Source organism: Calypte anna, chromosome 1 (genome assembly GCF_003957555.1).
Source record: "Calypte anna isolate BGI_N300 chromosome 1, bCalAnn1_v1.p, whole genome shotgun sequence".
Taxonomy (NCBI): Eukaryota; Metazoa; Chordata; class Aves; order Apodiformes; family Trochilidae; genus Calypte; species Calypte anna.
In genome coordinates, this window is record NC_044244.1 from 141,347,043 (window position 1) to 141,358,659 (window position 11,617).

At 38.2% G+C, this 11,617-nt stretch overlaps 1 protein-coding gene across 2 annotated transcripts in view; it reads left to right on the forward strand.

Moving 5' to 3' along the window:
• IRS2 (insulin receptor substrate 2) overlaps positions 1–11,281 on the forward strand; it is a 36,734-nt gene extending 25,453 nt beyond the window's left edge. The window contains exons 4-5 of one of the 2 annotated variants that reach the window (XR_003987173.1): positions 8,740–9,375; positions 9,838–11,281. Coding sequence is in view for 1 of the 2 variants with exons in the window: in XM_030444375.1 (XP_030300235.1) it covers positions 8,740–8,744 (5 nt within the window). In the remaining variant the exon portion in view is untranslated. Of the gene's footprint in view, positions 1–8,739 lie in introns of both variants that reach the window. The other variant, XM_030444375.1, reaches the window with a different exon arrangement.
• The last annotated feature ends 336 nt before the right edge of the window (positions 11,282–11,617 follow it).

Consider the following 11,617-nt stretch of genomic DNA (forward strand, 5'->3'; position numbering starts at 1 on the left):
CGTGCTTGGGGTGATGCAATGAGCAATTGCTTGCTCTGCTTGGAGGCAAACATGCTGCTCATGGCTTGAGTGGCAGCTGGGAGCCATGTCCCTGACATGTGATGCACCAGTAAGGCTCCGCTTGTCTTTTAGTTCCTCTCATCATAAAAAGCTTGTAAGTGCTTTGGTAGCATGAGGAAGGCCACTTTTTTACCAGATTTGGTTGGAATAGGTAGTTTTTCTCAAAAATTTAGTCTTCCAAATTATTTTTGCAGTGTTGTTTCCAAGTACTTTTTCTGGAGTGTTGTTTCCTTTTTTATTTTGTTGTTGTTTGTTTTGTTTAGGTTTTTGTATGTGTTGTGGTTTTTGTTTATTCTTTTGTTTCTTCTATGTGTTGTTAGCAGAAGCAATACATTTGATAAGTCATAATCACAGCTCTATTCCATGCATTTGCCATGGTTAGTAGAAAAATATACTGTTTTTATTTGCCTGTACAGTGTTTGGCACTATAGGCTCCATTAATAGAGGTTTACAACAACAGCAATAGAAAAACCCCGAAGCCCCTTTAAAATAAGGAAACCAGCTTTTTTCATGGAAATATATTACTCCTTTTTGATCCAAATACTTGTATATAGAAGCTTGAGTTATTGTTTAACTGGAATTAATAAAGGAGAAAGGTTAAGGGCTTAACCTGATTTGTGCTACTGTAGTAACAACTCTGAACTACAAGACATGGTTTTAAAAGAACAGGAGTAGTATTATATGCAACAGGATTAATTGCTCAAGTGAAATATGTAGCTGTTTAATGCCTCAGTAGTGGTACTTCATAAGATGCAAAATTGAGAAAGCAAACTATTCTTTTTAATAAGCAGTATTCCCCAAAACACATGAACTCATTCTTCCTCTAGTGAGAAAAAGGGATCCTAACCTGTTCTTTAAACTTGGACAGAAGAAACAAAGAAAACCACTGAAAAAACAACCAACCAAAAAACACCAGAAAAAAAAAACTGTGAAAAACTACTGAAAAAGGTTTGTTTAAAATGAGAATAACTTGTATGATCTATCTGTGTCAAATACTAAGAGAGTATTAGGAAATTACTTTAAAAAGGATATGTCTTTTTCTCCTTTTTTTTTTTTTTTTTTTTTTTTTTTTTTTTTTTTAATTTTGTTTTCTTTTGTTCTAAAAACCAAACTTTAAGTAAATGGCCAAAATAAAGCTTTGATGAGAAATACTGGACATCTGTGGATACTTTTTTCTCTTTTCATAAGGAAGATATTTTCCCTCCCTCTACCGCAGTCCCTGTGCATAGTGCAACTGATTCTCCTTCAAAATGTTAGGAGCCATTTGAGGGTGCATACAGCACTCACTGCTTTTCTGCTCCCAGAAATTCTACAGAAAGCATCACAGAGCTTTTCATCCTGGTTTTGCAGGATTTTAGAGAAATATTAGGATGATGTGGTTGTGAACATTTCCATTCTGCCCTTAGGGTGCTGATAGGAGATTCCCGTACAGGGGAATTACAGTTCCTCTGGCTGTGTGTCTCCATTTCTTAAGGTGTAGAGTCAAGGAAGGATGATGGGTGATGATACGTGGGCTTGTAGGTCTTAACTGTACATGGGAAGTAAGAATTCAGCCTTATCAGGGGCATGAAGCTAACATGTGGCAGGTTCAGAATGTACAAAAGGGGATTATTATTCTTGCACCCTGTAAATGTCTTCCTCTAGGATGGGTGAATGCTGTAGTCTCTACACAGGGATTGTAAATCTGAAACCTCTTTTGACACTGGGTGCCTCAGCTGTTCTGGCAGCAATAGGAGGCAGGGATCAGTCTTTGACTGAGTGCCTGGAAGAAGTGTTTCCGTTCCCTTAGCCACAATATTTATGTGACTAGAGCACTCATCCAGGCCTGACCAGCATCCAGTACCTGTCTGGCTGAAGAACAACAATAAAAATCTCAGTCCTCTTTCCCCCACTTCCCATCCCTGGTGCACCTTAGCCTAATATGCTTTGGTAGAGTGCTCTCAGTCTCTGTTACGGAAGCTTTTTTCAAGGAATAATTAGATGTCCGCTGTAGTGGAAAGGAAGAATGAACATGTTCCCATGAATATTTAAATTTTTAATATGCATAGTTCTTCAATTTAATCACTGGAAAAGATTGCTTCTTCTCCCAAGTGAGAAAAAGAAAAAGCATGTTTTCAAGCTCTCTGAGAGCACTATGTATTCTGGCATGTGGATGGAGGCCTTAGATGAAGATCTTGGACTTCAATATTGGCCATTGATATGTAGAATGAAAGCCAGGTTCTTGCTTGTGGATCTAACTACATGTCTGATGATTGTGCTTCTTTACCCCCAGCCCCTCACCTCACTGTTAGCTGTCTGAAATAGGTCCACCAACATTGATGGCATTTGAGTCAGCAGCTGTATCAGAATATCAAGCTCTTCTTACTAGAGTGCTTGCCCTTATTTGTGACTAAAGATGTGTATTAGAAGGAGAACAAACATGGTTTTGACATCTCATCAAACTTCCCAGTAATTCTAAAGGTGTGTAAAAGGATGTGGCCTCTGCTGCTAAAATGCATACTAAGTCATAAACCTCACAGACTTTGAGATCTTTCATAACTCCTATGCATCTGAGCCCAACGTGAAATAGGGCAGAAGAATTCTTGCTTAAAAGTGAGTGCCTGTTTCTTCTCCTTGACTCTTAAGGAGCTCGTCCTTCCAGCTCCTCATAAGGTGAGCAGAAGTGGACACTGGAGGTGCCAGAAGTTAGCTGAGTATTGCCTAGTGGATGCTGCAGGGGCAGACCTGCTAATTCAGTTGTTTTTGTTGTGTCTCTGCTGATCGGGTTGGTAGGTCAGTGTATTAGTCACCCATCTTTTCCTCCCTCCCTGTACATCACTTTAAAGGTGAGCATGTTATTTCACAAAAATTCTGCCTCTTAAGAAACTTCCAGCATCACTTGGTATGCTGAGTAGCATCCTTGGAGCTGTGCGTGTTCCTGTCGGTCTGTTCCTGGGCATGGTGGAAAGTTTGAGCTGTAAAAATCAAAACAACCACCTGACTTAGACCACGTTTGCAGTGCTGGGTTTTGAAGCTGCCCTGATAAAGGGATGTTGCAGTGGTTTGTATGGTAGGGGGCAGTTCCAGTTGCATGGAAATGGCCATCAACAAGGAACGTGACTTCTTGCTCCACGATGACTGAATCCTGTGCACATGAACTGCTGAGTGACTCTTTCTGGATTAATCTCTTCAGTGGCAAATTTTCAGTATAGCTTCCCACATCTGCTTCTCTCTGTGTGATTCTGTCCCTCTTACCATCTCCCAGTGGAAGGCCAAAAGGACTAAACATTATTTCTAGCATTTTGTCTGCTCACAGAAAGCTGCTTAAATTTGTTTAATTTGATGTAATATTTTTGAGTGCTTGTATACCTGACGTGTAAGGGAGAGGGTAACTAAGGAATTTCAGATAGTAATATGCTGTTGTGGTTTTTTTCATCTAATTTAGTTTATCCCTAATCATGGGATTAAATCACATCTATACAAAGTTGTTTAACAACCACAGTAGAGTGGCTGTAACTCTGAAATTAAGAACTACAATAGCAACTGTATTAAATTAACCCTGGAAAAGTGAGCACATGGAGTCTCTTAATTTCAAATTTCAAGTGTCTCTTTTTATTATAATTGACAGGGGAAATGTATTTATGGACCAGCACTTTAGCTATAAATTCATTATAATGACATTTCTAAGTTTAATTCTGTATTTTCCACATAATTACATTTTAATGTTTAGTTACTCATACTATAAAACCTATAAGAAACTTGACAAAATCATATGAAATACAAATTATATCAAATTCAGAAGTCAACTAGGCATAGCCCTCATCATCATCATCTGTACTTCTACTGTAGACTTAGCTGCTTAAACTCAGGTGTAAGATTCCTGGTATAGTAAGTGTTAGTTATGTAAATATATGGTATCAAATACAGATTACTTTGATTTTTTTTAATGCCTTTGGTATTCATTAGGAATTGGGCAGACTTGTCTGTGGCATCAGGTGAACATTTTAACATCTTGTGTGTATGATAGGACAAAAAAAGAGTATTTGCAGGTGCTGACATGGCAGCATCTTTTCCCAGATGATTTAGTGTTTCATTTCCAACTTTAAATGATGTTATCTTTTCCACTTGGTTATCTTAATGCAATTCAAGGTGTTATGACTCTTAATTATTTGACACAATAGTTATAAGTACTAAAAGCTTATTTTAGTATAGGTAACTGTGGCCACAAATCCCTACGCTACTACTTTAAAGAAATACAGTGATTTTTAAAAAAATTATCTGTCATGGAGAATCTATGTTGAACCCCATGCTTGTTTTTCTAACTTGGTAAAACAACAGAAATGTATCTAAATAACAGTACATACTGTTTCTTAGTGAAATAACATACCAAAGGAGCCTGGTTACTTGGAGCAGCATGTCTCAAATTATGATCAACCATGACTTGTTTAAAAAAAAATAATAACAACATGGCTTTTTCATTTCATGGTTTAACTTGTTTTTCCCATCACATATGGAAGCATTTTACTTTGGATGGGTATTATTCATGGGTTTTGTAAACTATTAGAGCATACTACATTATGTTTTCCTGCAAAGTATTGGTAAGGCGAATATTTAAGCTCTGTTTGAAACCTTTTCCTGAGACAATGACCCAGCTAAGCTTTATTTGGTGGGAGCAGTCTCACTGAGTGAAGCTCAGATGCCCTGGAATTACTTGCAGACAGCCATAGCTCAGCACTTGAGATGTTCTATTATCTTTAGCAGGGTTACCTATGTACTTCATATTAAGCACAGCATTTAGTAAATTGCTTAACGAGGGCCAGAGCCAGGATGGAATTGGGCTCCTACTGGGCACCTACTGCAGCATCCCAAGGAGCAGTCAGGCTTTATTCACATTGGGATGCTTGGCCAAACTTGTGACCTTACAATGTGTGTGTATCTTACAATCCCTCTTGTGAAGAAGCCCTTGAAGATCATGGTTCAGAACATCTCCCTCTGCCATCAGTGCCAGGTTGGCATGGGTTCATTGCATTCAGGACCCATGCTGCTTACCCTCCTGCTCCACCTTCTTGCTGACACTGACTGCCCTGGGTGTAAGGACACTTACTTGCCCTGGGTGCCCTGCTGAGGTGCAAGGCTACAAACCAGGCAGGTTCTCCAAAGCCCATCTCTTGCTGGGTGCCCAGTCGGGTACAATGCCTGGTTGGGGAGGTCAGTGCAGCTTGCTGGTGGGGGTGACACTTGACTTTTCTGGCTTGCCCAGTGCCACACATCTCCTCCTGGGTGCCAAGGGAGCCAAAGCCATCCCCCTGCAGGTGGGATTTGGTTCCTTGGGCTGCATTGTCTTAATGGCCTGGCCTGATGCCCACAGATGTACTTGTTGTCAGCCTCCAGCTTCGGCTGTATCAATAGGATTGCTCTTCCAGGAAAAGTTAGTTAGAGGGATCAGAGCCTTAATTGATTTGGCAGGCAGCGTGGGGAAGGGAAACAAAGGGACAAAGCCAGCGAGCAATTTGCCTGCAGTCAGGGCAGAAGCCCGGGGCAGTGCTGGGGGTTCTGCCTCTGATGCCTGATCCACATTGGCAGTCACATTGCCAGTGGAATAAATTTACTGGTTATGAATACCCAGCAACATATTTTGCCATGAGCCACATGAATGGCTGTTTATGTCTGAGTGCTTGTTAGCAGATGAGAATTATTTTTAGGAATTAAGAAAATTCTTATTCATTGCTTACTGGCTTTGAAAATTAATAAGCAGACTAGATCTTCTTTAATTGACTAACCATTGTGTTCTTTTCACAGTATATTTAACAAGTCTTGGAGTATTTGGTAGATTTCTAGCAATTTGTGCGTGTGTTTATTATCCAATTTATTCCCCAAGAACCGCTGGTGGAATCAGAAGACTTGAAGTAGTTTTGGAAACTCGGCAGTGATCATGAATGCTTTTCTTAATACAGCCCAAAACTAAGAGAAAACTTCAGTGTTGGCATAATGCTGGACTTACGTATTTTGATTTTTATGTGCCGATGGGGAATGTGATTATCAAGGAATATACTCATGTCCTGTGGGAACCCTGTTTCGTTCCTGCATAAGGACAGCGTATGCTGGTGTGATTTGCTGTGTAAGTGGAATATTGACCTGAGATGAGATACTAAGATCCCAATCACTGAAGTAAAAATTAAATGCTATTGATGTTATTGTACTTCTTTTATTTTTTTTTACTTTTTAATGGAGCTTGCAACTTATTTGGTGCAAGTAGGTTTTCTGTGAAGCTGATTTGCAAGACTATATTTGATTTACAGGTCAGCATTATAGACTCATTGCATGACATGCTTATTGCATCATAGGCTCTTAGGCTTATGGCTATTGGGCCATCTTCCACCTACAAAACCCTATGAACCAAGTTTGGAAGTGGTTTGAAGGATCAGCCACTTTATCTTCTCCATTTTAATGCTGCCTGGAAAGTACCTGGTTTGCTGTGAGAACAACAGCAGGTTTACTCAGTTGCTAATAATGCTCCCTGATGACTGCCCTAGGCTGGCATACTTCTGGATACATTCTTGTTTGTTTGTTTTTTTTCATGTAAAAAATATCTTCCTCCAATTTTCCTATCTGAACACGATATTTTTTTAACTTTTATTTGGTTTTCACTATCATGTGGCCTCTTCTGGGAAGCTAAATTTAGTTGTCAGGTTGGTTTCCATTTTGTGGAGGAAAAATAAGGAAAGCAATACGAGTGTCAACATGTTATCTTTATAAACTGACTTGTTTGCATACATGATGCGTTTATCCTGCTTCCCTGAACAAAAATGGGAACAAAGTCACTCTTCCTCAAAGGGAGGGATCTCTGCTGCCTTCTAAGAGCTTCTCCATCCTGCTGCATGTTGCTGGGTGGCAATGGCAGTTTTGGGGCTCCTTTGATGGCATCATAAGCCAGTTGAAAATTTTAATTTGAAACAGTTTCCCTGGCCAAAAAACAGAAGCTTATTTTATGAAGACCAATTGGGTAGATTTGACTTAGTTTCCAATCAGAAAAGTGGCAGCAATTAAATGGCAGTGTATGGGGACAGCAAGGTACTTTCCTTTTGGTCTTGGCAAGCTACTAATTAATCTCAAGCTGTGTCATGAAATAAAATCTGAAGTTATATCCTAAAGTGTCTGATCACGTAGTGGCTCCAATTGACCTCCGCAGGACTAATTCCTTAAATAAACCTTAGCTCTGAGAGATTAAATAGCAATTTAGCAATTTTCACATATGTGCCTAAAATGTCAACCTTTGTTTGTATGTAGACTTGAAAGAAAAGACTTTGTATTGGTTTATTGAAAGCTTATATGAACTGAAACTTTCATGGATAACCACTATGTGTCTACATCCAGGTTTCATATATAGTTTATTTTTATTTTATGATCCCAAAGGAATTAAAAATATACAGGAGTACTGACTTCTTGCATCAATACAGTTAAAATTATTGGGTTATGTCCTTTATAGACTTTTCTGAGTAACAATGTTAGTTCCCATAGTATTCCAAATAATTATTTTTAGGAATTTGTATTCCAATGTTTAGGAAAACCTGTGCAATACATCTTCAGAGTAAAATCTGGGGACAACAACATACAGCAGGAAAAAAATTGCTGTAAATATTAGATGAACTAGACATGATTAATAGCAGTCAGCATGAATCTAATGTTGCAGCCTGACATCTTACCGGGATTTACCACTCAGCTGGCACCTTTTGGAAAGGGATGTCAGTGTTTTGTCATGTAATATTTACAGCATTGATGTTTGGGTTTGCACTACTGGGTTTGCATTGCTGCTTTCCAAATAGAACAAACAGGGTTTGTTATATTTCCAAATATAACAAACAGGGAAAATCTACACCATAAGCAACTTCCTAAGGAAAATTTGATTTTTAATGACCACGTTAACAAATCATCTAAATGTTGTGTCGTAAGGTTTCTTCATGGCAGTGGCACATGCTATCTGTTAATTCTTTGCAGTGAAAAAACATGAAAGGAGTCAACTGCATTCTGTAAAATAGGATGGGTAACTTTGTAATCAGTTTCTATTTTACTGCATAATTCTCCTCGGCTGTTTAAAGCAGCTTTGTAGTCAGTAATCTTGAGAAGATTCCTTCCATTTGCACACCTACTTTTGTTTATTTTGGGGATAATAGCTATTTATAGAACCAAATAACTACATTAGAAGGATTTTTCCTTATGGTTTTACAAGATTCTTTCCCCAAGAACAATATAGCCTTAAGAAACTTAGTATTTTTAATGTCTGGAAAGAGTTTTTGGTAACACTCACCTGACTCAAAAAACCCCCACCAGTTTGTACCTGCTTTCTGCAACATCTTTTCCTCTCCAGTGATGTAAACAGTGGTGGTCACAATTTGAACTCTGAGTTTGGTATTCTGACCAGTTCTGTATCCTGTGGTTTGCTAGTCTGAAGAGCCACACCTGGAAAGTGTGGTACCTTCTAGAAAAAGGAGGTAGTACTGGAATGGGGAGTCCTTCCTTTATCGCCTCTGCATACCTTATGATGCATTCAAATATAAAAGTAGTTATTTCATAGCTTTTCCCCCCATGAAAACACATTCTGAATAATCTGTCTGTGATATTTTTTGTGTTGTTTAAGTCATAAAGATGATTTTTAATTTTTTTTTTGCAGCTTTTATTGACTTTCTTTATTTTTCCTTTCAGAGTGAAGGAGTTAGTTTTCTCACCATGACCTCAAACAACAGAGTACAACTTTCAAAGAAGCTGCTCGGCATATGTGTTTTTGGGCTTTTTTTTGTTTGGTTTGGGTTTTTTTGGGTTTTTTCTTTTGTTTTTGTAACTGAAGCTGCTTAAGGTTTACTTTTTGTTGTTGCCATTGTTGGTCCGGACAGTTACTTAACTGTTGTGGACTAAACCATGCAACAAATCCAGGAGGAAGGGAGAACAACCTTCCTAACTCATTTCCTGTCCATGGCATCTACGGTATCATTTTGCTGCTGTTTCGACAGAAGTTGGAGATGCTCTTTAGATCGTAGGAACTTTTCTGAGGGCCTCTTTAACTAATGGCCAACGCCTTCATTTCCTTTGTGTTTTTTCTGTTTGGTTTTTTTTTTTCTGCAAAGACAAACTGTATTTATTCTTCGGCATATTAGGGGATTCTGTAACACCTGCTGGAGCAGTGAGATCTGGTATTTACTGGCATAATTTCAAGCCTACCACTGTCCTACCTCAGTTCAAAGTAAAGCCGGATTTGCAGTGTTGGTGTACGACAGGACCTCCTCTGTCTCTATGCTGAGTCTCTCTCAAGAACAGTCATCAGCCTTACTGAACTTACAACAGGTACAGCTGCTGCTGCTGGGTTGTGAATCACTAGCCACAGGGTTTAATTCTCAGACAAAGCCGAAGCAGGGCACTGAAAAGTCTAAAATGGGATGAAACTCTGTGAACAGGACTTGGACGGAGGATTCGGAGTAGTTGAAAATATAATAATAATAATAATTAATAATTTAAAAATGTGTAACTGAAGCAACGTAGGTTAAAAACATCTAACTGTATTGGGGGTAACTCTCTGTACCTTTGACACACTTGTTTAATTCTCTCTATGTAGGTGTTAATGTAGGTACTTCAGATTGCAAAAGCCTTTTCTCCTATTTACAAGCTCACTTTGTCAGCTAACCCTGTTCTTAGCTGCATTTTCTTGTAACCAAAAATCCATATAGGCATGCTAGGAATGCAGGGATGATAATGGGTATCAGGCAGATTCAAGAGCTACTATTAACACAGTATTATCTTGCCATCTAGAAAGTCCTGGTATTTGCCTTCTACCACAAAAGCACCATTGCAGCTGCAAGCGTAATTACAGGGAAGAAAAACCATCGTAGTCACTTATCCTGAGTTCTTTTCGAGGCTACCTGTGCATCACATTTCCAGTAGCCTGAAAATCTGAGTGGTGTGGTGGCTACCATCACAAATGCAACATACAGCTGTTGCACCAGACTAGCAGAATGTCACGGCGCCTTCTTTCTCCTTCGATGAATCTGTTGAAGAGTTCATATACATTTTAAAGGTACCTCCCCAGTGCCTGCTCTGATAGACATGTAAGTGTTACTAAGTTATTTGAGACTTTTTTTTTTTTCTTTTCCTTTTTTTGAAATCATTGTGCTGGGTGGAACCTGTACTTCACTGTTAAAAATGCATAATCTTTTGGGATTTTCTTTTCTGAGGAAGACAAGGTCTTACAAATACTATGAATGGCAGTGTAGTCTTCCTGCTTACATGCTGAATTTTTAGAACTGAGGATTGTATCACAAGACAAAGATGAATGTAAACAAATTCCTTCCCTGCCCCATGACACACTTTTATTTTTCAGTGTAATTTTTAGGGTCTTAAATCACAGCAGTGCATAGGCTAATACAATATTGGATCTAAAACCAGTTTAAATATCTAATCTATCTGTTTGAGGGTTGTTTTTAATGATAATACTATAAATGGTTCTAAGACATTATAAAATGCTGCTTGTTGAAATCTGGAACTAAAAAACAAAACAAAAAACCCTCCCCCCCCCCCCCAAAAAAAAAAAAACCCAACAAAAAACCAACCACAAAAAAACCAAATACCTTTGGCATTTTCTGTCTGAACCCCTCCCTATAGCACTGAGTGTGGTGCCTGCTGAATCCCGTGTTTTGAACTTTTAGTTTGAACTAGCCCTCTGTACCAAGTAAGAATTCATGCCACTAAAACAAATTACTAAAATGCATACAACATCTTCAAACAAAAACTTGACAGTATAGTCAATTCTATCCTGTATATTTCACAAAGGCATATGCAATACTTACGTTCTTAATTTAGTTTACAGAATGGAACCAAAATGTATAAATGTTATGTTTGCTAAAACTTCACAATGTATATTGGGTCTTTGTACATTTTGCCTGACTTACCTTAAATTTAAAATATTTTTTGCTATATAACCTTAACAGTTATTAAGCAGTGTTTTCTTTTTGGGTACGTATTGTTTCTGGATATCAAGATGTTAAATATATTTCTTGCTATTGTGATATGACAAGAGACTTAACTTATCTTGCTGTGTCTTCCAATGTACACGCTGTATATAAGGATAAATGTGATGCTGCTGGAGACCAGAATAAATGGAACTAGAGTAGTGTATTGTATTTAGTCTGTATTGATCATGGATGCTCTCCTTAATAGCCATATGCAATAAAATACATTATTTATGAAAGGAGTAAAATATTTGTGTGCCTGTTTTCTCTAGGGAAAGGGTGGTTTTTCTGGTTGTTTACATAGAATCAGTTTATACTCTCTTATAAATGGAAACACACTTTCTCTGAATAAATGTTTCTGCTCTGCACATACTTACCTGCTTTCCTCTTAATGCATATAAACACTCTTGTAATATCAGGGTATAATTTTAAATATTACAGATTAAAAGATCACTACTATAAAGGCACCGTTTATATATTTGAGGAAAAAAACTAGGAACAGAATTGGTCTTAAGTTTTAATTCTAGTTATAAAAGTGAGCGAAAGGCTGGGGGAGTCTTTCTGGCAGCCTGTTTAGTGGGAGC